General features: G+C 35.4%; 4 protein-coding genes across 10 annotated transcripts; 2 read left to right on the top strand and 2 right to left on the bottom strand.

The window, feature by feature from the left end:
- The first annotated feature begins 635 nt into the window (after positions 1-635).
- On the top strand, positions 636-6,250 carry LOC105179413 (basal transcription factor complex subunit-like protein). Of its 2 annotated transcripts, XM_011103035.3 has the most exons (12): positions 636-845; positions 1,081-1,124; positions 1,258-1,352; positions 1,462-1,711; positions 1,849-1,895; positions 2,477-2,514; positions 2,598-2,643; positions 3,382-3,435; positions 3,532-3,600; positions 4,777-4,853; positions 5,552-5,647; positions 6,053-6,250. In XM_011103035.3, exons 2-12 carry the CDS (start codon positions 1,094-1,096, stop codon positions 6,126-6,128), a joined length of 879 nt encoding a protein of 292 aa, XP_011101337.1. In that variant the 5' UTR covers positions 636-845; positions 1,081-1,093; the 3' UTR covers positions 6,129-6,250. The 2 variants fall into 2 exon arrangements, with proteins under 2 accessions (XP_011101337.1, XP_011101336.1); XM_011103034.3 differs by having other exon boundaries at positions 636-1,124.
- A 4,156-nt stretch (positions 6,251-10,406) lies between these two features.
- On the top strand, positions 10,407-11,881 carry LOC148787320 (putative disease resistance RPP13-like protein 2). The gene is made up of 3 exons (XM_088883569.1): positions 10,407-10,834; positions 11,128-11,373; positions 11,563-11,881. The coding sequence occupies exons 1-3, from the start codon at positions 10,407-10,409 to the stop codon at positions 11,879-11,881; spliced, it is 993 nt and encodes a 330-aa protein (XP_088739695.1).
- A 1,341-nt stretch (positions 11,882-13,222) lies between these two features.
- LOC105179415 (CASP-like protein 4A3) lies at positions 13,223-16,772 on the bottom strand. The gene is made up of 3 exons (XM_011103036.3): positions 15,813-16,772; positions 14,396-14,531; positions 13,223-13,611 (listed from the first exon to the last, which is right to left on the bottom strand). Exons 1-3 carry the CDS (start codon positions 16,586-16,588, stop codon positions 13,417-13,419), a joined length of 1,107 nt encoding a protein of 368 aa, XP_011101338.2. The 5' UTR covers positions 16,589-16,772; the 3' UTR covers positions 13,223-13,416.
- Positions 16,773-18,580: 1,808 nt separating this feature from the next.
- Positions 18,581-24,678, bottom strand: LOC105179416 (E3 ubiquitin-protein ligase SIS3). 6 transcript variants are annotated; one of them, XM_088883285.1, is made up of 10 exons: positions 24,399-24,678; positions 24,161-24,199; positions 23,900-23,966; positions 23,718-23,791; positions 23,165-23,303; positions 22,980-23,072; positions 22,713-22,778; positions 21,938-22,057; positions 21,511-21,624; positions 18,581-19,363 (listed from the first exon to the last, which is right to left on the bottom strand). In XM_088883285.1, exons 2-10 carry the CDS (start codon positions 24,175-24,177, stop codon positions 18,989-18,991), a joined length of 1,065 nt encoding a protein of 354 aa, XP_088739411.1. In that variant the 5' UTR covers positions 24,178-24,199; positions 24,399-24,678; the 3' UTR covers positions 18,581-18,988. The 6 variants fall into 6 exon arrangements, with proteins under 6 accessions (XP_088739411.1, XP_011101339.3, XP_088739412.1 ...); XM_011103037.3 differs by having other exon boundaries at positions 24,383-24,678; XM_088883286.1 differs by having other exon boundaries at positions 24,165-24,199; positions 24,383-24,677.
- Between the last annotated feature and the right edge of the window lie 667 nt (positions 24,679-25,345).

Below are 25,345 nucleotides of genomic sequence, written 5' to 3' on the forward strand. Positions count from 1 at the left end.
ACATCCTCTCTCAATTTCTGCTCGGATTTTTTCTCCTTAACAAAACCGTCTTATCTCGAAAAAAATTGCGTAGTTATCAATGCACTATCATATGGGACGTATAATTTCTTTAAAAACAAAAAGAAATAATTTATGAGGACTCGATTGATAAAACTGTTTCGGACCAAGAGTTATCACGAAACAACTCTTTAGTAAATATAGGATTTAAATTTATATTATAACAATATATGTAGTATGTTGTTGTTATATTTTATCCCAACATATTTGTTTATATAAAAATTTGATTGATTTTGGAAACATAGTAGTATTACTTGAATTTTGTTTATTTCCCAACAGAGATTGCAATAGATTGACATATTGTGATTATAACAGCAATATAATAACTGCAATATTGGTTTGAAACATATGTGTGCACTGCCTTATTAATACATATTTAATTTTCTATTGGTAACTGCTTATTTATACAAATATTATATTAATTATTTTTATAATTTTGATTAGTTAATTATGTTATTAAATGAATATAATAAAATTTGAATTATGGATTGAGAGGTGCTTGATTTATTAATTTAAATTATTTTGAACATAATTTTGACCTAAAATTTGGCTTATTTGACCCCACAAAATAAAGATGGTCAGACTAATATGCCCTGGTTCTGCTTTGCGGTTGTTCCTCAGTCCTCAGCTCATTTCCCCCACTGGGTCTGCGGCGGAGGAGAAGATTCGCCGACGTGCGAAGTAAACATTGCATCACCCGTGAAACCCTACTTCCGACGCCACTGAGGACTCAATCCACGGTCCATCCTGAATCCTATTGCCGAGAATCGCGATTGTTCGGTTTCATGGCGAGTTACAACTCTCTCTCTCTCTCGGTTGAGAAGGAAAATGTTATTTCATCTATGAATTGAGCGAGCAGCTTGTTTTTGTCAAGCTCTGATTTGAACTCAAGATTTAGTCTTTTGTTCTCCTTTTCTCGCGGAGTGTGGTTTCGATTGAAGTGCTGGTGTTTGAATGAATAGTGGCTCATAACTTTAACTTATCACCCCCTATAATATCTGGGTTGTTCTTTTTGAATTTCAGATAATAAAGGAAGATGACTCCTGTCTCTGTTAAGCTTTACACAGGTTCTTCTTTATTTTTCCTTGTCTCCGTGTGTGTGTGTGAATCATTCACAGTAGTATAACAAACGGGGTGTATAAAGTAGTATCTAATCCTTCTTTTGAGATTTTATGTTTTTTGATCATTTGAATTTCCCAGATGATGTGAGTCTGCTGATGGTACTAATCGACACCAACCCGTTCTTTTGGAACTCTGTCAAATCCGCTCTTCCTTTCTCCAAGTTTCTCTCTCATGTAATGTCCTTTCCTTTAGTTTAGTCCCATCTGTTTACAAATATTCCCTGATAGTGCTTTCTTTTGTGAATTTGGTGTATAGAAGTAATAATGGATGACTTTCTTGCAGGTGTTGGCATTTTTGAATGCTATAGTCTTACTGAATCAGCTAAACCAAGTGGTTGTAATAGCAACTGGTTACAATTCTTGTGACTACATATTTGATTCCTCAACCTCAGAGGGCCAAACCCAGCGAGCGGAGCATTTGCTTCAAAAACTGGAAGATTTTGTGAATAAGGACGAGTCACTTTGTCGTGAGGACTCAGTAGATGGCCCTGGGTTCTCACTTCTCTCTGGCTCCCTGTCTATGGCTCTCTGCTGTATCCTCATGAAAATTTTTATTTTTTATATGGTTTTAGAATTAATGTATAACTTAATCTAATACATGCTAGCGTTATTGCCAGTGAATGTGTGTTGGAAAAGATTTGTTTCCTGTGACTTTGCATGACTCATTTAGACATTCAGAGGGTGTTCCGGTCAGGTCCGCTTCATCCCCATCCTCGGGTGAGTTCAATCACCGGCATAATTGGTTCTATCATTTGTGACATAGTTGTTAAGAAATGCTATTCTTTGTGATTGAGAGAAAGACAAGAAAGATGAATTTATGGGCCGTGCTGCCCCAAAATATATTTTTCTTTCCCAAAAGTCTTATTTGTGAAGAAGCTCCTTACGGGATGTAATGGTCAGAAATTGAAGTGTTAATTAACAAAGTCAACCTTTAGTGTTGTCTAAGACAAACCATATACTATGCTATGTAGCTATAACAGTCATCTTCCATGTTGCACTAATTTTCTTTTGGATCCCTCACCTCTCCTATCCTTCTTAATCTATTCTTGAACCATATATGTGCATTCTGCTGTTTGAATGCATATCCTACTAGTCAGTGGAATAGTATTGTAATAATATGTGGGAGAAGTGTTCTCAGAGTTATCACCTTCATTTCTGTGGAAATATCAGATGTCGTCAGTTCCTTGAATGATATCTGTGTGAAATAATTCCTTTTTCCAATTAATTTTGTCTGTTGATTATCCACTCTGTTATGTTTGATAAACCATCTCTGATGAAGTAAAGCCTAACAATGGCAGATATTATGCTTGCATGGATCTCCAGATGGACCTGGACAGTATGTTGTTTAGTTCTTCGAAGTATCTAAAATTTAGTTTACTCTTCACCAGCAATTTATGCTAAGCGGTTTTTCTTCTGCAGGTATGTTGCAATCATGAATTCAATTTTCTCTGCCCAGCGCTCAATGGTAAACACTGGAACTAAAGAATCTTTTGTTATGTGTTAAATTTGCCGCAAGTCTAATTATGAGGTTTTCATTTAATATATGCATCCAGTGTATCCACATGAACATCGAGTTATTGGAACTTTTTGGTTGCTAACCATGTGAAGAGCTACAGAAGTGAAATTCATTTGGGTTGCTTGTGGGTCATAGGATTCCATTTGTCCCTATCTTCATTGGCTGGTTCAGTTTGCTTGTCGGTCATGTGAATCCATTTGACTTAAACTCTTATGGGCTTGTAATGTTTATTGAACAAGCCAAAATGATCTCCAAGTATGGATACCAATCAGTGTCACCTCTCATATTCTTGGACATAGGGAATGGTAAGGCATTTTGTCCCTTTGGATCATCATCCACTATTATAACTGCGTCTCTGGATCAGTCTCCTGGATTCTCAAACATCACTATCATCAGTTAAGACATACACTTGTTGTTAGAGCTCATGGTAGTCAGATGATAGAGTAATAGATGGATACCAATCACAAATAGAGAAGGAAAGACCCTAGTAGTTCTGAAATTATTTTTTTATCTGGTAGCAATTTTTTGAACTAGTACTTCCATATGGCAGTGTGAAGCATGTCTGAGTTGCATAGAAGCACAAAAGTGGCATCCTGTTATATTCTGTTTCTCCTAATCCATATCATTCAATAATCTTAAATAGTTCATAGACTTCTCTTGATATCTTTTCCTTTTTCCCTCTTTCAGGTTCCTATAGATTCATGTGTAATAGGAGCTCAGCACTCTGCTTTCCTGCAGCAGGTTACATATCTATAAGACGTTAAGAATTTAATTTATCCAATCATATGGAAGTTTACATTGATATCTTGGTTGTTAATAATGAACCTTTTGCTACAGGCTTCTTATATAACTGGTGGTGTATATCTGAAGCCTCAACTTTTGGATGGACTGTTTCAGTATCTTTCGGTAGGGATTGTTCCATTTCAATATGAAATAGCAAATATCTTGAGTGTTCTGGTGTATTCTTGTTGTATGAAATATTGGTTTTTTTAGTATCCAAACAATCACCAATTGTAGCCTATATCCATTGAGCAGTCAGGTTTTTTTCTTGAAATGTTTGTGGAACTTCCAGGTTCTTTGTCCTATTCGTTGGTTTCAATTGAAAATTTTCTTTAGTCAAATGTTCTTTTTGGAATGATGTGACATGTCTTGAAAAAGACTGAAAATGTTTTTGAAGTATTGTGTTGTGAAACAAGATAAGAAACCTCCTAATTGTTCTCAGTTAGGGAAATATTTATGCAATAAAAGTTAAATGTATTTAATGTATTCAGTGTTGTAGTAAGCTATATAGCAAAGTTTACATGGGATGCAGCGGATATGTTAGGCAACACTGCTGCCTGTAAGACATTATGAACTCTAGAAACTACAATAACGCTGCAGTTTTGAATAATGCTGCGAACCCTACATTTGCTTAGTCCAGCTGCTTACTACTGTTAAGTTTTATTTTCCTGAAGTATGTGAATAGTACTGCAGTTGCGCAATTATTCTATGATGCAAAGCTACTGGGTTCCAACACAAAGAAGCTACAAGCCATATATGAGAGTTTCTATCCTAATTCCTAAATTAAGGACTCTATTGTTCTTTGCTTTGTGATCACAGCAGGAACTATTTATCTGTGCTGTCTCTCATTATCTGCCACCACTTTGTATATCATAGAAAGTTTTATGTTGCGTTTGTATTAGTCATTTACCTAACACTCTATTTAATATTACACCTACCTTCTTTCCCTTTGAGGTCAAACTAACACTTCTGAGTAAATTGACTGGATAGTGCTGCTTTACTGACTATAGCAAACTATTACTACAAAAATCAGTTGCTAGTCTTCAGAAGTCAAATAAGTCAGTCTTGGACAGAGTCCAAGGTTGGTTAGGGTGGGTGGGTGGATGTTAATAATAATGGTCGGACTTTTCCACTGGAAGAGTCGCTTGCATATAGACAGGCATTTATTTTCGCCATCTCATCATCGATTCTATTATATCTTCTGTCTGGTTAAGTAGACAGTTCTGATATCGCAAGTTGCAGATGCTTTCGGTTCCTCTGTTTTGCTGTCTGGTACTAATGTGAGACCATTGTCATATGCAGACAGTTTTTGCTACTGATTTGCATTCTCGTGGTTTCTTACAACTCCCTAAGCCTGCAGGCGTGGACTTTCGTGCCTCGTAAGTTGCTCTAAGAATTTCCAACTTTTGCAAAGTTTGTATTTTCCTAAATTCTTGTGGGATGTTAGCTAAGTTCCACTCTTTTCTTTCGTATTCTGTGTCCTGCATATTTCAACTGGACTCTGCACAAAATAATGTGTGTAGATTTGGATATTCTGCGTAATGTCATCTGATCAACTGAATGTTTGCACTTTTATTTATCTTGTGGTTCTGTTAAGTTATTATTGAATTGAACAATATACGTTGTGACATCTTTCTCCTTTGAAGTTTCTGATGGTTGGACAGAATTTCATCCTACCACGGCAATGGTATAGACTATTTACTTCTCAATACAGTCTTGTCATGCTTCTCCTTGTTCATTACTACATTTCACCACCACTTTTCACATTTATCTGCAACGAATCATATCTTGTATGATAGCGAAATGAATTTTTCAATTTGATCGTTTCTCTACTTTATAATACTACATGTGCATTAGCAACCTCTTAGAGCACTGAACACCATATCCAGCATGTCATTTCTGATTTGTTACTACAGAATAGAGTACTCCTTATTAGGATTACAATTGAGCAGATGCTTTCTACTATTGTCTAATTTGATGTGTACCTTGAATTTGATATTAGTGATTATGTTTTTTGTCTTCCATCTAGTTTTTCGCTATAACTTGCTCTGATGTTATTTATGCTATGAACCTGTAGGTGTTTTTGCCACAAAAACACGATCGACATGGGCTACATATGTTCTGTTTGTTTGTCTATTTTCTGCAAGCATCAGAAGAAATGCTCCACCTGCGGGTGAGTTCCAACTTTCCCTTTTACGACTTCTGTAAACCTTCTTCTCTTTACAAGATTTTGTTTCCCAGCTGTGTGAATTGCTATTTGGTTTCATTGCTTTGCTTTCTAACCCTTTTTCTGCTCCACTTATAAGCATGCATATATACATAATTGCTTTCTCCTTTATGCACCTGGCTGTAAAAGGATCGAGTCAGAGTCAAGCCAAATACATTGCTTTCAAGTTCGTTTTAAGTGTATAATACAATTCAACCACACAAGGGCGTTCTGCTAAAGATGCGTCTCAATGGTCCTAGTGTTCTTTATGTCCAACACAAAGACCATTCACCCTCGAATTTTCTTAAAACTTGTCCACATTTTGTATAATGAAATCTGATCTCGTCTCCATCGACAATTTTCAAAATGCAGATCAGTGTTTGGTCAGGCCCCAGTGCAGGACTCCTCAACACCAGACCGGAAGAGGAAAACTCCAATGGATGCTTAGTTGCAGACAGTGACCCACTTTCTACTCTAGGATAGTTTTGATGGTCATTCCATGAGTTTTGTTCAAATGATTTTGTTGATTGCAATTATTATCTTTTATTTTTTCTTCTTTCCTTGATGAAATACTTTGCCATCAAGCACTGCAATGGCGACAGTAACCGACAAGGGTGCAAACAAGCTCCAGCTCCAGCTCGGCCAAAATTTCTGTATCGAGCTTGAGCTTGACGAGCTTACTACAAACGGGCTCGAGCTCGAGTTCGAGCGTATTTCTCATATTTTATTTTTAATTTTGGTACCATGATTATGAAAATCCGTTTATGGTACCAAAGTTGTTTAAAAAATTGGGAAGTTAGTCCCGAAATCCATTTTCCGTCAAATTGTAACTGCCAATCAAGCACGCATTAACTCCTGACTGACAGCCTTCAAAACTGCTACAAGTGAGTTGCGGTGTTTGGGAGGGATTTGTAGTTAAAAAAAGAAGAAAGGTGGTTCTACCTACAAGACATGGACTACTGGTGGCAAAAAACAAGAAGGCCTCACAAGTAGGTAAACTCGACTAATATGTAGAATTAATAAAATGAAAGTTGAACGCAATTTCAAATGAATAAAAACATTCATAACAACCTTGTGAAGCATTGTATATGTTCAAAAATCAGTGAAAGCAAGTGCATCCAAGGCTTGCAACTCACTAACAAAACAAGCTTGCATCAGAACAATAAATAAAAGAAACGAGGTAATTCATAGTAATACTCCTATTCTGGGCTTTTCTTTTAGCTGGTTTTGTAGTGCCAACTATTCACTGCATTTAGTTATCACTATTCTTCATTTTTCTAATTACAATTCATTCTATAAATAATTTCTTTTCAATCCGTAAAATAAATTCTATTTTATCAATATAATATATAGATATCACAAGAGATAATATATATCGTCAAAAGTTTATATTGACTCTCACTAAATGTCCGCATACACATAACCTCACAGGAAAGTAGCGTAACAACCATCTGTACAAAATTTTAAATACAAACCCGGCAAAAGACTAGTATATTTAATAATCACATAGCCAAAAGTCTCGGCTTCAGATATCACGACTGACCCACCTAATAGAAATAACGACACGGCTCAAAGTTCTAAACTTTTCAAGGATACATTTGATTTATTAACTAACTCATAAGAATTCATTCAATCAAACCCCTTATATATTTATAACCATCATTTTCAATAAAATCTCTAAATTAAATTATCATTAAAAATATTTTTCCCCTTTTTAATAACATAATATCTCATAAATATAATTTTGAAATATTTCTATGAATTTTCTATCGATTCCTCATTGTTATATAATTTTCTATTCAATGGGAAATATTTCAAGTATGCATTTCTAAAACAAAAGTAGTGACAGTATTGAGATGAATTTTGCAACAACTTTGGTACGAATTTACCGTACCAAAATATCCATTGCATGAATTGCCTTTACCAAAAAAAATATCCGTTGCCTGAGTCCCAAAATGTGCTAAAACTTTGGGCACTCACAATCGTCCCAAATCCACCATGGATTGGGATGAATTTTGCAATGACTTTTTCATGAAATCTACCCACCAAGATTTCGATTTTGACGCAATTCCTCCCAGCACTATAGCAAAATTTGTGACAACACGGATATGCTCAAAAACTTGTTCCAATTTAAATTTGCGATGGATTGCCACGAATTGGTCTCCAACAAATTTCGAGTTGAATTGGGACCAATTTTGTGAAACATGTGCCGACTCAAACATTTGTCATTTTTTGGTGAGAAGATTGTGATTGTTCTGAGCGTTTGTTGATTATTCGTCCCAAAAACATCACAGATTCTGTTCCAAATTAAAATTGATGCTCTAAAAAAATGAGATCGACTAAATTTATAATATAGGGGCACAACACGCTTTACTCTAGAGTTCGATACAAGTGATACACTTATCCATCAAACGAGAAAATGGGGGGATATTTATACTAATAAACTATATGCTATTTATGATAGGTTGGGTAAAGTACTACTTTAATCCTCAACTACCCCCTATTACACGGCTAGTATTTATTGGTGGGGTTATTCTAGTAATTCGTTGTACCACATCAATTTGATAAGTTTGACTTGGACCTTCCTTTTCGAGAATATCTTCCTTGCCTTATTTGGCTTGATTTCTTTCTCCCATCAACAACCCCAATTTCTAGATATCATTAGAATATTTAGGAATTAAATTATGATCTTAGGCTCTTCTTTAGGCATAACCTTTATTAGGATCGCTTGGATTGTGATTTTCCTCTATATAATAACTACCTTGTTCACTTTTGACTTATTGAAGCAATTAATCGTATTTTTGATATCATATTATAGAGCTCTTTGCATGATAGTTATATTTTTTTAGTCGATAACGAATGCCATTTAAAAGGAGTTCGTTTGTACGAAATATGGCCGTCGCGATTGCTGTTTTGGCTCCCAAATATAATGTGTGCTGGAGTTAGGGTTAGGTTAAGATAGAAAACATAATTATTGTTTGGCAAAAAATAAAAATTATCCAATTGAATGCCTGTTCGATTTCTCATCCATGAATCCTAACCCTAAAGAAGAATCATCATTTATTTGATATATTCTTAAATTTATTCTTGTGTAGTTTCGAATTATTACTATTTATTTAAAAGTTTATCTAAATTCATTGGGTATGAGAAGGAATTATGTAAAACCTGAGGAGCCAACTGTTAAATATAAATGCAATCAGGGAATTGCATTTATATAATTTCATAAGATTGTTTCCAGAATAATGTATTTAGAATAGTAATCACAGTAGGAACCAATTCAAAAGAATATATGTTATTTACTATCTACAAAAATATTTTCTACTATTATGAGTATTACATATAAATGCAATTTTTAAAGTTTTTTTTGCTAGAAAAGTGTAATTTTATAATTTTAGAGGGATTTAAATATAATTAATTCTTAATTAAGATTAAATATATTTATTTAATAAAAAATTCTTACCCAAATCATATTCCGTCGAATCAAACCAATTAAAAAGCAAATGTGACATATTTGATATATATGTGGCACTCTTCTTGAACTGTATATCGACTATATAATAAGTATTTTGCACTTATCGTACAATTGGTTTAGATTCAACCAAACTCCATATAAAATAGGAATTTCCCTTCACTTAACATATAATTAGGAGTAACTTAGAAATCAATTTACTTTAATTTAACACATAATAAGATGGGATCTAACAACAAACAACTCATCAGATCTCAGCAAAAGGTCTTCTTTGGTTGACTTTCTTCTCGTAGCTGAGAGTGAGGATGGCGGCTTACAATTCTTTGCTTTCTCTCTCGCAAATTCTTGATAACTTGCAGCCTTATGATCGGCGTCGATTCTTTCACAATAAAGATGATCTCCTCCAATCCCTCCATGAAAAGTCGGTTCCTTGCAAGATTTTCTCGAAAATTCTCCTTCACATAAAGCCAGCAACTTTGCAGCTGCAGGAAGTTTGGAAACAAGGATCATGGCTGCCGCTTATGCCGCAGAAGATATCATTGAATTCCACATATCATATTAGCTTCTCGCAAAACACAACACTTTTTGGCATCTGGATCCGTTCTGGAAAATGTTCTTCAGAGTCCAAGCGTTGTTGCTGTTGCGGTTCATGTTTTTGGGATACCAATTGCTCATCTAAATGCTGTTTTTGTGTTGGCATTTGGTTTCTGCTGGAAGGAAGCAAAAATGGGTTCAGGTGATCAAAGAAATGGACTTTATCATAAAATTGGTTCAGACCAAGAATGCATGTTGTGCAGGGAAAAGATCTCTGGAAAAATAGGAGTATCTTGCCTGCTGCAACTTCTTCTTCGTCAAGGCTTCATTTGGTGGTGGTAGGATTTGATGGTGACTTGGCCGAAATAAAGACTCGGATGATTGGAGCTTCATCCAGTCTTGAGGTTGTGTTGATTGTGGGGATGGGCGGCATTGGTAAGACTACTCTTGCTAGACAAGTTTATGATGATAGTTATATTGTTTACCAATTTGAAATCCGTGCTTGGGTTATAGTATCTCAAGAATATTCGTTTCGTCGAGTACTGCTAGGCCTTTTAGATTGGGCGAAATTGCTCCACACGGATATGGAGGACAAGGAGGATCAGGAATTGGTTGTGTATCTGTATCAAAGTCTGAAGGGTTGAAGATATCTCATTGTGATGGATGATATGTGAGAAACTGAGCTTTGGGATGCTGTGAGAAGATCATTTCCTGATGATAGTAATGGTTTTGAGTACTCGAAAATCTGATGTGGCTGAATACGCCAACTCTTGCAGCTCTTATCATATGCATTTTCTCAATGAAGAGGACAGTTGGAATCTGCTTTGCAGAAAGGGTTTTGGGGAAGGAGCCCGCCATTTGGAACTGGAAGAAATCGGAAAAGAGATTGCACGAAAATGTGGAGGGCTTCCCCTATCAGTTGTCGTATTTGGGGGGGGGGGGGGGGGGGGGCTCCTCTCCAAGGCCAGTAGAACGCAGGAGTACTGGAGAAGTGTTGCAAATAATTTAAATGCAGTTGCAACGGAAGTTGATGAGATAATGTTTCCTGAATATGGGGGTCTTCCTAAAGATGGCATCCCTGTCTCGAAAATCATTGGCTTATGGGCTGCTGAGGGATTTCTGAAACCAAATATATCAAAAGCATGGAAGAGGTGGCGGAGGGGTACCTGAAAGAAGCCTTGTTTTGGTTACTAAGAAGAGTAGTAATGGCAAGATTAAAACTTGCGGGACCTTTGTGCGAAAAATGCACGGAAGGAAAATCTTTGTCATGTTGTCAATAGCTATGATGATGTTAAACAAGACGCAAGTACTTGGCGCAGATTAACTATTCATCCGGATGCTTGGGTCCCCGTGAAATTTACAGTTCAATCCATTCTATTCCCCAAGCTCGTTCTCTTCTATGTATTGGTACAAATCTTATTCACCTGTCCTTTGCCTATTTTAGATTTTGGCTGCTCAGGGTGTTGGATGTAGTTGTCACAAATTTCCATGAGTTTCCTGCTGAAGTAATTGAACTGGTTAACTTAAGATACCTTGCTTTCACCTGTGCTTGGCAACTTCCGCCATCCATATCAAAGCTGCTGAACCTAGAGTATGCTTGTTTATCACAAATGGAAATTGCAGCAGTGCCCCTTGCTTCCGAGGGACATATCGGTGATGCCAGAGCTAAGGCATCTTTGGGTCACACCAAGTTGTTCCCTTGATAGTCTTGATCATGCACAACTTCTTCCGAACAATTCTTTTCTTCTAGAAAACCTCCAGACATATGGAAGTGAGAAACTTCAGATGCATCAGCGACATCATTAAAAGAATTACGAACCTAAGAAAATTGAAAACTTCATATGATGTCTCCCCATTTGAATCATGGTCATCATATCAGCCTGAAAATCTCATCACTACATAAGCTTGAGACGTTGCCATTACTTACTGATAATTCTCGTCACATACCAGATGTTGTCTATCCTGAAAAGCTTGCCTTCCCACTGCAGCTTAGAAACTTAACTTTAAGTGGTCTCAGACTTCCGTGGGGCAATCTGAAGATCATCGGTGCATTGCCAAATCTTGAAGTGCTCAAACTGCGAAGAAACGCCTGCCAAGGCCCAGAGTGGAGGCCGATTGAGGGGGAGTTTTGTCAACTGAAACTCCTGCTGCTTGAAGGTTTAGATGTTGTGCCAAGACGAGTCGAGCTTGAGCATTAACTTTTTATTGCTGAGAGTGAGTTCAAATATTTCCATTCATGCTCGCAAGTTCTTTACTTTTTTGTTTTTGTTAAAAACTTTTTATCGAGTTTGTTATAAAACCTTGAGTAACCATGATTGTAGCAGTGTTTCTAAGACCACCAAAATTGTTTATTTTTAAATTTGTTTCTTCTTATTTTTTTGCACATGTTTTATAACATTTGTACTGTTATTTAAAACACAACCTTCTATTATACCAATTTTTGAATACTCATATTTATTTTTTAATTTATTTTTTTTAAAAATTGATCAGAATAATAATTCTAATTTATTTTTAATATTCTCACATTTACATTTTTTTTCCTCTCTCATCCACCACCCATTGTTTTTCTCTCATATCACTTCTCGTGTTTCTTTTTTGTTACAAATTTTTATTAAACTCATAATTATAATATATTTCTTCTCTCGCACCTAAAGTTTCTTTACTCTAACAGACTTTTTTCTTTCTTATTCTCTCACCATAATTTTTTTTTCTCTCCATTGCGCATCGTAGTTTTTTTATATACTTATGTGAACCACATGCAACGATAACTAGTAATAGGAAAAAGACACCTAACTCTTACGCTTTCATTTAATAAAATGATTTGGCAATTCGATTGGGTAAAATTAAAATATTAAAAAAGGTAATTTACAACGACCTTCCCTGATATTTGATATAATATGAATACCTCCTTATTGTTTGAAAAATTACCAACACCCCCTATAAAATTTCAAGAAAAGTCGTTGTAATTTATCCTATTAAAAAAAATACAATATAATGTAAGGAAATAGGTGGTGAAATCGTATTTTCTTGAATACTAATATTTATTTAAATTGTGCTTAGTTATTAACTAAATTAGTTTTCAAATTTTTTGAAAAGATCAAAGGTAGTGAGTAGTACTTTTTTGGTCAACTAAAAATCAGAACTAATTTCGATTATTTAAAAATAAATTGAGAACAAAAATTGATGAAGTTGAATCATATAATAATTAACTTAGAAAACCAAATGTAAAATTACCCCTTTTCTTCACATTTCATAATTTATCAGTTTTTTCATCGGTCGTCAAGTCGGTTTAGTTTCATGCAAAACCCCGCGTTACGATTTCTTGGATTTTTTTTCTTATTTTCTGCACACGTTTCATTTGTATCTCTCTAAAAATTCCCTAAGAATTATTCATGAGTTCTAGGGATTTTTGTTCTTAGGTGAAAAATTATGCACGAAATTGTCATTATTTCTATAAAAGAAATTAGTATATAGATACAAAATTAGATGATATTTGGATTGTAAACATGTACTAAACGCTTTCTTTCAAAGGAGAAACATGGAGAAATACTGCTTGATACAGCAGAATCATTTATTCAGCCGGACGATGATGACGCTGCGTCCTAAGGCAAGAAATTCCTAGTCTACTATCGCTATGTATGTACAGATTCTGTATTCGTTTGCGGTTGTAATATTCGTGCAATAATTTCAAAAGAAAAAAGAAGCAAAGATTTTGATACATACTGATGAGAGATCAAGTTGAATCCCGGTTGCAGAGGTTGTAACCGGACATGAGGGAGCTGCAGGCGAAGGCGATGAAAGCTAGGAACGATATAGCGATTGATGCACTGGCCATCAATGTAAACTCGTCCCCGCCCCAGTTTGAAATCCAGTCGTCTACCCTGGTAGCTGCTGAAGATGATGCTGACATCAGAAGGTACGCTAGTATCTGCTTGACACACGAAAAGAGCAAGTTTCTCTTAGCATAAAGAACAACTTTATTCGTATCGTTCGACACTAGACTAAAATAATTTAATGATATGCAGATAAACAAGTGCTGGTAACTTGGTAAAGTGACCAGTGCTGCTGCCTATACTCATTGTATTGATGGAAGCACCAGCTACTAAGATCAACATCGGCTACAGGGTAAAATGGTCCATTAGATACATAACGCTGTTTCGGGGCTTTCCTCACTATAAATACGTCTAGGATAGGTCATTTTTGGCAAATTCTACAGGAATATTCTCATCACTGTTTGCGACTCACTTGTATGCATCATTTGTATTGTAGGTCACCTATGTACATCCCTGGCCACTCACCCAAGTGGAACAACATCACCAGCCAAACCGTACTTCTCGAGATGAACAAGACCGTCGTATTTATAAAAAGGGTAATTATACTAACACTCCATGAAGTTCGGATATTGCAAAAGACCTTTAAAGATCAAAAAGTTACCGTGTATCTGCTATAATAAGTTTTACGTTACACATTCCCTGATGAACTCAAATGGTCAGAGGGAGAATTTGTAATATAAAACGTGATCGCAGCTGGTGCAGTATAACAATGAGTCGATAATAGTTGTGTGGGAAGTGGCTTAAAAGGCAGAACAGTTCTTTCATGTTCCCCCAGTGTTATTGCCAGTCGGAAAAATAACTGGGCTATAGTAGGGCTAAGGACCCCATAATGGCAGTACATACATATTCAAACATATATGTCAGCTAAATATTACTTACCTGATCCATTGTGAAATCAAAATGGTAACGAAGATGGTGAGTGAAGACGTGCTTCCCTGTGCCCAAATGGTACGCGAGATCAAATGCTTGAAAACTGGAATACGTGAATCCAATAACATTTACAGCTAGACAATATCTGCGTAACAAAACAACATATGTACAAGCATCATCAGGTTTGTCAAGACATTGTTACAAGCAAAACGCATCAACGAACATCATATGTTGTAAGTTTTTAGCGTCATAGCTCTGTATTTTCAACCAAAAAAAAAAAGCAACATATAATTTGTCATCTGGAAAAGCAATATATTTCCCTCGGATTTGATTAGCAATAGAATAGAGAGAAGTTATTTAACTCATTGGCACACTGCTGAATCCATATAGTAATATAACCAGAAGGCCCTCAACATCGAGACATCAATATTCAGATAAAAACGAACTTCTTGAAGAAATAATGTTATGGTATCTGATCAAACAAATAATACGGAAATTCTAGAACTATTGATAGCTAGCCAAACCATGACCACTGTTATCAAAACCATAAACACAGCCAAATGCATGCACTCAACGTATCGCCTATCACAAGCTGGATTCATTTTGGCCGTCCTCAATGTCTGTATCACTATACACTTCATAGGAGCACCATATCTGCGGAGCATAGCAGCCAAGGTTTTGCATTATTCAAGGGTGATTAAAGATTCTTTAGGTATTCAGCTGGGAACGCTACGGTTCACATGAGTTCGGTGACGTAACTATACTAGACCAAACATTTTAGTTAACAAAAATCTTGTCCCAACAAAGTGAACTGACTCTATCAAATGAGGAATCGAGGTGTAAGCAAATTAAGTCAAGGTGAATAAGTTAGTGTTAGTCTGATTTGAATTTCTTGTCAAGCTTAAAATTGTGTGTAAAGTTAGTTTCATTATTAAACGAATTGGGCTCAAACTAGTATTAATCCAGCAGAACACAGGAAAATTCTATGATCCAATCACAAGACAAGTGTCCTATCTACAGTTTAAGGAGAGCAACAAGTCACAAATAAGAATAACTGCACTTGCAATGTGATTAGTTCGGTCCGGCCAAGCCAAACCTGGCTCGAATAAGAACTTTTCACCGAACACTGTTAGAAAACTTTGGTACTCCTCTGCAAGTTTTATCAACTTTTTTACTGATCTAACTTGAGTTTTAGCCGAACTTCAAATCAATCAAACAGGAAAAGCTTATTCAAACTTAGTTTTTAATGATTAACGAACAGAGCTCAAACGGAATCTTACCGAGCCAAACAGTGGCGCACACTTGTTATTCAAACAGGAACTTCAATTATGTGATTTAGGAACAGAAACATTGTAAACAATTAATGATATACATATGAAAGAATGTAAGAATTTTGATTTAAAAAGCAAAAGTAAAGAATTGTTACCGGTACTCTACATATCGATCGAAGGAATCGCCGCTCCATCCTTGAGTCTTATCAGCAGCCATGACTGAAAATGAAATCAAACAAGCAATCACCTCAAACACTCTAAACGCCAATGCCACCTTCTTGACAGCCACATCCCTCTCCGACCTCTTCAAGATCGACGCTACCGCCGCCCTTGACCGCGTCTCTCCGCCCACCTCATTCTCACGGCGGCCGCCTCCATACCCCTCCTCCAAACCCCGACCGTCACCACCAACCGGCCCCACCTTCTTCACGTCTGGAGGCTGCTCCTCCCTCACGAATTTGTTAAGTCCGACAACCACCGGAGACGTCCCCTTCTCCGGAACATCAAGATTCTCGGCCACAGGCTTCTCCGCTGGAATGCCTTCTTTCCGACCATCCTTTCCCCCTTCTGCCGGGAAACTCGTCGGCAAATCAAGATTCTCCGAAGTGGGCTTCTCCGAGTGGGGCCACGGGCGCCGCCCCTTTCCCCCGGCAGCCAGAGAACCCGCCGGAACACTGGACTTCCCGGGGGACGGCACGGGAGAGTAGTACTTATCGACCACGACAAGGGACCTGCTGTTCTTGCTGCCGGAATCATCGTTTTCCGGAAGAAAAGAAGGGTCGTCGGAGCGCAGCGGCGACTCGGATCGCAGAGGGGAGTGCCAAGAATCGACCTGGCTGGTGGTTGACTCGGTATCCGACATTGATATGTGGCTGTTGCTGTTTCTTCGGAGGCTTCTTTTACTATGATTGCTGGGGTCTGCACCTTCCATTTTCAAATTTTCCGAAGCAAAAACCTCTGATTTTGCGATATTTGAGGCGGTGCTGAAGTTCAAGGAAAAGGGAGTGAAAGAAGTAAAGAAGAAAGGACAGAGAAAAGGTTTCAAATTGGGAAGAATAAAACGCTGTGAACGCGTCGTGGGTTTATGTTTCTACATGTCCGTTGAGGTTTCTATTGTGCGCTACCATGAGCATGGTAAGGATTGTGGACATCCAGTGGTTTAAGTTAAAGTAGCAGGTTTTGTTGACGTGGCAGGTTTTGGTTGGGTTCTTGGGGAGTGTGGACGGTGTAGAGAAGTAAGTTATGTTGGATTCTCTGAGAATACTCCGGGGACAGTGATAATTCTTTACGTGATAGAGATGGCTGCAGAGGAACGACGTCGTAAACATTTTTACTGCCAATAACAATTTCAAGAATTATTACTATTTAGGGCCTTTCCATCGAAGTTTTTCTAAATAAAATGTCTAATTCTAAAATTCCTGATATTTAATAATTAAAACTATTTACGTATGATATTTCATTATATTACCATTATTGATTATTTTATATTTCAACTCAAGAATTTCTAAAAATAATTTCAAAATATCAGAATATATACGTCTAACAAATTATGATTATTGAGTTCATTTTAATGTATAAACAATCAGTAGTCGGTTAAATTATGATGACTTTTGAAAATCGGGTAAAATAATTTTTAACATATATTTACATTTGTCATCTTGATTTGACATTTTACTAAATTATGTATAGCTATGGTTTTTTCTAGTAATCAATTAACTTAAATTCCATGAAGAATGAAGAATGTTTGATGTAAATAAAAGCTGATAGTGATCCTTAATTCCACCCTATCTTTTTAGATAAATAAAATGGTTTAATACTCAACTTTAAATCCCTTTCATCCAACTCAAAGTATATTTTAAATTAATTTGTGATGGTTGATTTATGGACAAACGTATAAACCCTTTTGGGCAGCCAAAAAGTGAAATAACAAGTGGGGCTTTAACAATATATAGTTCAAAGTGATGAGAAGAATATCAACTTTTTTTTATCTCTTTTTCTTCCTTCTTTACTACAACACTTGTTTTCTTGGATATGTCCCTTTCTTCTTCTCATCAACTTCCTCATTTTCTTCTTAAATTATATTCACATTCGTTGATGGTAGGTCTATTTACATAAATACTTCATAATTTTTAAAAAATTACAGTTACATTATTTAATGTTGTAGTCGTAATTACAAGTACATCATATTTTCAATTAAGAAGTTTTGCACAAATATTCCCGAGTGTATTGCCTTAACTGACTAACACCCCCTCAAAGGGTGTACTTATAATTTTATAAAGGACAAGGGGTGGTTTGTGAATTAGATCTAATCTTAAAAGGTGTGGATGTAATTTACCCTTTTTATAATTTTTTTAATTAATTTGAGCTTGACTCGTTAATTTTTTTGTTGTTAGTTCTAGAACTAATTATATTTGTTATGGTGAATGAAAATATGTTGAAGGGTGTCAAAGTAATTTTGTTCCAGAATTAGGTTGAAGGAGAGCCACACGATCATATCAAAGTTCGAACTACTAATTTATCACTGAAGGAATACACACTTGTTAATACAAACATATAAATAACCAAAAAGGATACTCGAATAATATATTCTCGATGGTAAAATTACATTGATATTTTTAACATTTTAATTCATCTAAACACATTTAAAAGCTTATTTCTAATGAAAGAATAAAGACGCTATAAACTCCTAAAAGTGGAGTTTGATTCGGTTAAGATATTTTTTTGGTGGATTTTGTTTTCCATTCACAAGCAAAATGCAAATTATGTCAATCATAACTCATTCTGCATTTCGTTATCAGATTATTTTTAAATGGGTAATGACATATATAATTATCCAAAATCGATAATCAATATGACTAAAAATAAATAAATAAATTACAACAACTAACATAAAATGACAATTTATATGACAATAGCAGAAGACTAATTAACAAGATCAGATCACATAAAAATAAACATAATTCTTTGTATTGTCATGGAAGATTTCCCTTATTTTTCCTTCTAATTTTCTTTCCTTCAATAATAATTCTGAAAATGGCCTGTTTGGTAATCCAGGTGGAGGAAGTTCAAGAATCAAGGCTAAAACTACAAGTAACAAGACACAACAATGTACAATTCTACAACGACTTTATACAGCCCTGCATCCGAACACAACATTGGTCAGCACCTCCCCATATTTCATGGCTACTACTTTGGATCAATCAAGCTAAACACATTTCTTCACTGTTCCAACACAAAAAAAAAATGCTATGCCTTCGGCCCTGAGAAAACAAGATTCAAAATACCTTCTCGGATCCCAGGTTGTTTAGAGTCAGAGACCACAAAAAATAGCTCAGGTTTGCGGTGGCAAAGACTCTTGGACCACCACTTGAACAGTCTCCATATCATTTGCCATCGGCCCTCTACTTGCAGCCATTTCTGCACTACCCATTTCGCTGCTGGACCCAGCACTCAACGTGTGAACCGGCCAGAGCAAGCCCTGCAATCTCAACAGGTAGCTCTGACTGGGAGGCTGGTTTCTGATATAACGACCTGTTGTTGTAACAACATTGGTAGACCGCTCGGAATCTGCACGGATAGTAGATAACGCGCTTAGATCAAGGTTTGGAAAGACAGAGCATCGGCATCTAGGACATTTGACGTTTAACCGAAGCCATTCGTCGATGCATTCCACATGGAAATTGTGGGCACAAGGAAGACCGCGGACCTGCATGATGTTTAGTGAGAAGTTGTAAATCACACAAGGAGCATTTGATCCTAGAGTGTCATTAGCTTCAAACTTCAATCATAACATTTCAGAACTATCAAATTAAATAAAACGAGAGTGACAATTGCTAAATTACTCAGGCTTCAGTTGGTTCAATGAGAGGAAAGAGGAAGGGTGAGTGAGTGAGATGGGGAAGAATATAATACTTTATCTTTAAAGTATTTCGCGTGATCCAAAAGGAAGTAAATTCAAAATACTATTTTATTTGGCATGGTGAGAATAAAAGTGAATATAGACCATTAGTTTTTTGGAGTTTTACCAATTAGTTATTTTCCCTATTGTGTTTTAAAAATGAACAAATTACTGCTAGAAGAATTTCAATTTTCCCCTAAGTTGATAGGTTAAACTTGAAAAATTGCTTAGCTAAGAAAATAGAAGACACATGCAAAATTGTTTTATAGATAATAAGAAAAATAATAGAACTTCTAACAAAAAGCATGAAAATGCGTTGGCAGAAGATAAACACAATAAAATATAGTTGCGGGGGAAATAAAGAAGTTACAATTAGAACAATTTCTTATCACTCATAATGAATGTATAAAATGAACATGAAGAATTTTGTGGCAAAAGTAAACAAAAATTAAAATACGAAAAATTGTATTTGTGGATAATATAGTAAATAAAAGTTCTTCAAGCAAAATGCAAGAATAAATAATTTTTAGTGGAGAGGAGATATAAATAAGCGGAAAGACAAATAGTATGACAAATAAAAATTAATGAGGACCTTTCCGTCCTTTGAGCCTTATAGTCCACTTTTCGGCTCGATTCAGATTGAAACTAAATTAGGCTTTGGAGGATTTTGATATACATCATGCTTCACTTCCTCCTCATTTACAGGACCAAACACAATGGTTTTTCTTATACATTCTCTTTTACTTTCATTTTTCTTATCCATCCACTTTGCATCCAAACGAACAAGCTTTTGGTCTCGTAATTAATTTCCAAAGTAACAGTTACGTTCTACATAATTAATCATAGTTATGTTCTACGTATTTCATCATGATAACTTCCATGTCATGTTCAGTTTAGAGCTGTTAATGGGTAGGGTCTTCGCAGACCCATATTAAAAATAAAAGACCTGTACCCAAGTTTAGCGCATATTATTAGGCCCACGCCTAGGCCAGACCCATTAGAAAATATAGATTGAATAAATACCCATAGGCCATACGTCATATGTATCCAATTTAGACCTAAAAAAATACTTAATTTTTCTCTCCAATTTAATGGGATTATTATCACTCAATCTATCTAAGTTTAAGTGAACAAATCTAAAAACCTCAAGGTGTCCTAAAATTATTTTATCATGTGATTCTTTAACCATTTACATTCTTTAATCAATAATATAATTGAATAATTAGTTATAAATATATAAATTGTGATAGGTATATTTTTCAACATTTTGATAGGCAATAATGTTTGGTCAAAATTAAAATTCTATAAGTTCAAATTCAATTGCCAATTTAATATTTTCATATTAATTTTTAAATGATATAATAAATTATATATTCTTTAAAAGAATTCAATTTTAAAAAAAATTATTTGTGACTTGGATCTCAATAATCGTGAATTTATTCATACATTATTAATAAAAATGAAAAATGAAAAGAAAAATTTAAAATATATTGATAAATCTAATGTATATCGTAAATGATATAGTAATTATTGCTAATTCAATACGCAACATCTATTGTATAATCATGTACTTTTATTTCCAAATATAAATAATAAATCTATTTTGCCTCATTTTGGTGATTTTGATCTAAATAATTTAGTGTTGATATGTATCTAACATACTTTTATCAACTTTGCTTTAATTTAAATTTATGTAACCTTTTTTAAATTGCATTGTCTTGAGTAATAATTCCAAAACAACACTAGAAAAAAGAAAAGCTAGGTTCAGACCCGACCCTCCCCAAAAAACCAGGTCTGAAACAGTGAGCTTGGGTCCAAATACCCATTGGATCTTGGAGGGGTTGAGTATTAATTAATACATTTGGGTGTCTTTCGGGTGTGGATCTAGGAAGACAAGTCCATTTGAGTTATTGCACTCGAAATATTATCGAGATTATTCAAAATAATATGCTTACCTCATTTCCAACGTAAAACTCCTCCAAACATATAGGACACTCACTGCAATCAGTAGGAACTGCCTTCAGCCTGAACTTTGGAAGTTCTTGAATTAGAGCCTCAACTGCTTCCCTCTGCATGTAGAGATAGAGTTCTCAACTACTTTGCAAGAGAGCATGTAAATATGAAATGGGACCTAATTGAAGTGGAAACACATAAATGCTTCACAAGTTTTCAAAGTGTTATTGCATTAGCAACTTTCTAACGCCACAACTACCTGCATAACATCAATACAAAACAATGGCAGGCCACTTATCACCTGAGCTGGGGTAATAAGTCACAGAAAATTGATATAGATAAATATTTTTCAAGCTACAGACACCGCGATCAGAGAAGTCAATAGTTGGTTCAGTTGAACCCTACTGATTTTTGGAGGCAACCACTTACCTGAGCTGGGGTCAAGTAAAGCCCTGGTTGGTATTGAGCGGCATCTAGGCCCATCCCTCTCATTTCTTGCCCTGCAGCTTCGAAAGCCCAATCTGGTACTCTAACCAAATCTACGAAAACCTGAATTAAGGAGTAAGAGTTCCAGCAGGTCAACTCTTTTGTTTTCTCTAAAGGTAACAAAGGTTGCCTAAAAAGTGTATACCATGTAATAAGCTTGTTATGACCAGTATTTAAAGCAAAGACATGCAATCCCTAAGCTTGTACTCAGTAAGTACATAGTTAATTTTAATGTCCCTTATATAGAAGTTAGAAAGAAATTAAAGCACTATCTCAGAGAATCGGGAAACTTGTGTGGTTGCTTAACAGAATAACTTCAGCTTTCCCTGAGTGATCAAATTAAAAATAAATAAGATAAAATATCAGATATGGTTGATGGGATGCAAAGTTCTCACGCCAGGTTCAAAACTTCTACGCACTAATTACCTCTGGAGCAGAACACCCATTATTTTTTTCCTAATTAAGTAAATTCTGTTGCGGACATTCACCATCTACATTCCCATTGATTTGTAACAATTCCTTTTACATTCAATGAATTGCCTAAGAAAATTTTAAGGAAACACCTTCCGAAGCAGTCCAAGTTTGTTTACGCAGGATAAGAGATCAACTTATGATGGTAAGCTTCAGACTATCCCTAGGATAATCACAAATCTTTCACAAAAAATAGTCATGTACATTCATGGATCAGTTTGATGCAAAAGCAGTTCATAAAGCTTACTCCATATTCTGAAACAGGGATCCCTTGTTGTGCTCGCAATTGGTGTGCCTGCCGTCTTATTAACCACTGGCAGGAAAGAGGAAAAACATTTAAGATTAGGAAAACCACTGTTAATAAGATTTACCATGTTCAAACATGCATGTCGCTCAAGCTAGGGTGACGATGGTATTTTACTGCTCTGTCGGAACATGAAAACGCTGCCAAAGAAAATAAACCATAACTAAATTCTCTGGACTGTTTAAGAATAGAAAAAACAGCACAACTAACCTTTCTGATACAGATACCAGCAATGCACACAAGTCCGCAATAGCTGAAAAGCAGCCAAATAAGGAAACCCCACTTCTGGCCCTCTTCAGGCAACTGAAAATGGTCATGGATGTAATGATAATTCTGGCTTCACAGCATAAGATGTACTTGCACATGCTCAGAAGAGAGAAGAAGAATAAACTTACACAATTTCTCGCACTAGTGAACCACAGCGTACCTATGACAGTCCAAGCCCAAAGGAAAGGGTAAAGTAGCAAAGCAAGAATGGATAGGACAACGATCCTTCCACAAAAACGTGCATATCTCTGCTGCCAACCAAGATCCCTGAGCTCATGTCAAATGAAATAAACAGGATAAGTCTGTTATACAAAGAGAAGAAGCCAAGAAAGTAGAAGAAAGAAATGAAAACACATGGCACAACGCAGAATGTCGTAGATCATAGGGGATCTCTTCAGGTTGTTTTCACTTTTTACCACAGAGCACTAGTTAACTAGATCTATAGTCTAAATATGTGAACAAATGCCTACTACCACGAATATTACCTAGATAAGATTAATGTCAATCCACGACTTCATGAAATAGAACATGTATAAAATCAAAATCACACACATGTTAGCCAGATGCTATCAGAACTAATCACATAGATCAGTAATATATGAACACACCAAATATTTATCAGCAATTTGACATTATAAAAAACAACCTCCATATCTGAAGAAAAAGAAAATAGCTCCTTACAATCCCATTCCAGAAGCCAGCCCATTATCCACAAACATCAAGAGCCGGAAAACAAACACGGTAGTATAGTCAACCTACAGAAGTAAAGAAGATAACACAGGCTTATTAACTATAACCTCAATATCACATCCAGTTTAAATGAACTCCTACTTTTTTCCCAGAAAGGCTCAAAGGTCACTTACCACAATCCATATGTGCAGTGGATATGCACATAAATGGTATCTCTTCCAATTAATTGCCACAATAATTCTAATGCAGCAGTTAAGAAATAATCAAAAGCCTATTACAGCACTAAAGACTGGGTATCCATTGATCTAAACAAACCCCACAGTTGAAACTAACAACATGAAAGAAATTCCAACACATCCAAACAAATCTTCAACATTCATTAATTAAAATAAAAATAAAAATAGAAAATCTCACACATTCATTTAAAAGGATACATACTTGTGGCAAGCATAGACAAGAAGAACCCATCATACCTGCAAGAACCCACACTCAAAATAAGAAAACCCTTTAAGAAAAACAAATCCAAACTTCATTAAATTAACTAACCACATGGGTACTTTTTTCCCAATTAAAAAGATCAAATTTTGGTTCCTTCTCATTTTCCTGGGATCAAACTTGAAAGGTGCTTGGCCCACAAAAAAGAAAAGAACACTGACCACTTGAAATCAACACCTTTGATCGCCATTGAAATCTTAGCTCCAAATCCAAGACTTGGTTCTCATTCCTGCAATCTAAACATTGAATCGAACTGGCAACACTCCCGAGTTTTAAGCATGAAAATACCAATAACCATTATACAAAGGAAGTACAGTACAGATATGAGGTAGAACAGAAGAAAAGGGTAAATCTTAAAAGGGAAGCAAGAGTAAGATTTTGAAGGGATATATTCGAATTTGCAGAGAGAAGGCAAATGAGGAAGAGAATTTTGTTTGAAGCGGTGAAGTACTGAACAGAAGGGAGTTAAAAAAATATGTAGTTAGATTGACGTAGTGAATCAAGTCATCGTGGCGGTGACGGAGACTTGACGGACGTTTTGCTTTTTTTTTTTTAGTCAAAAGATTAATTACTATATTTTAGGTTTTAAAATACATAAAATATTTTTTTTATTAAAATATACTTGCATCTACATTTACGAGCTACAAACTTATAATATTTTTATTATAAGGGTTTTAATTTTAAGACTTAAATAAGACAATAATTATCACGTGCTATAAATTGTGGGCGCGCAAATATTTTCTTTCAATCTTCGTTTATGAATATTTTAGTCAAAAAATTGTAAAGAAATACATTTTTTCAAGAAATTTAGTCTTACAAGTTAATAAACAAAATAAATTACACCATTTAAATAAAATAAATTTAATACCCTTTACAAAGGTGTCAGCTATTTGAGTTGTATTTAGAGGGTATTTGAGTAAATTTATTTAGAATTTTAAAACTCCCACATTACACCAAAAATCAAACTTTTGTAAAATATTACAATTTATTTAAAAATAAGGTATCAAATTATTTAATAAAGTAAAAAATTTAGCTTATAAGGTCTTAATGAAGATAAGTCATTTGGATAATGATGATGTCCATATTTATGTGTGTGACTCTTTTGTAATAAATTGTTGTCCATC

This window comes from Sesamum indicum, linkage group LG8, assembly GCF_026168435.1.
Source record: "Sesamum indicum cultivar Baizhima isolate 11 linkage group LG8, ASM2616843v1, whole genome shotgun sequence".
Classification (NCBI taxonomy): domain Eukaryota; kingdom Viridiplantae; phylum Streptophyta; class Magnoliopsida; order Lamiales; family Pedaliaceae; genus Sesamum; species Sesamum indicum.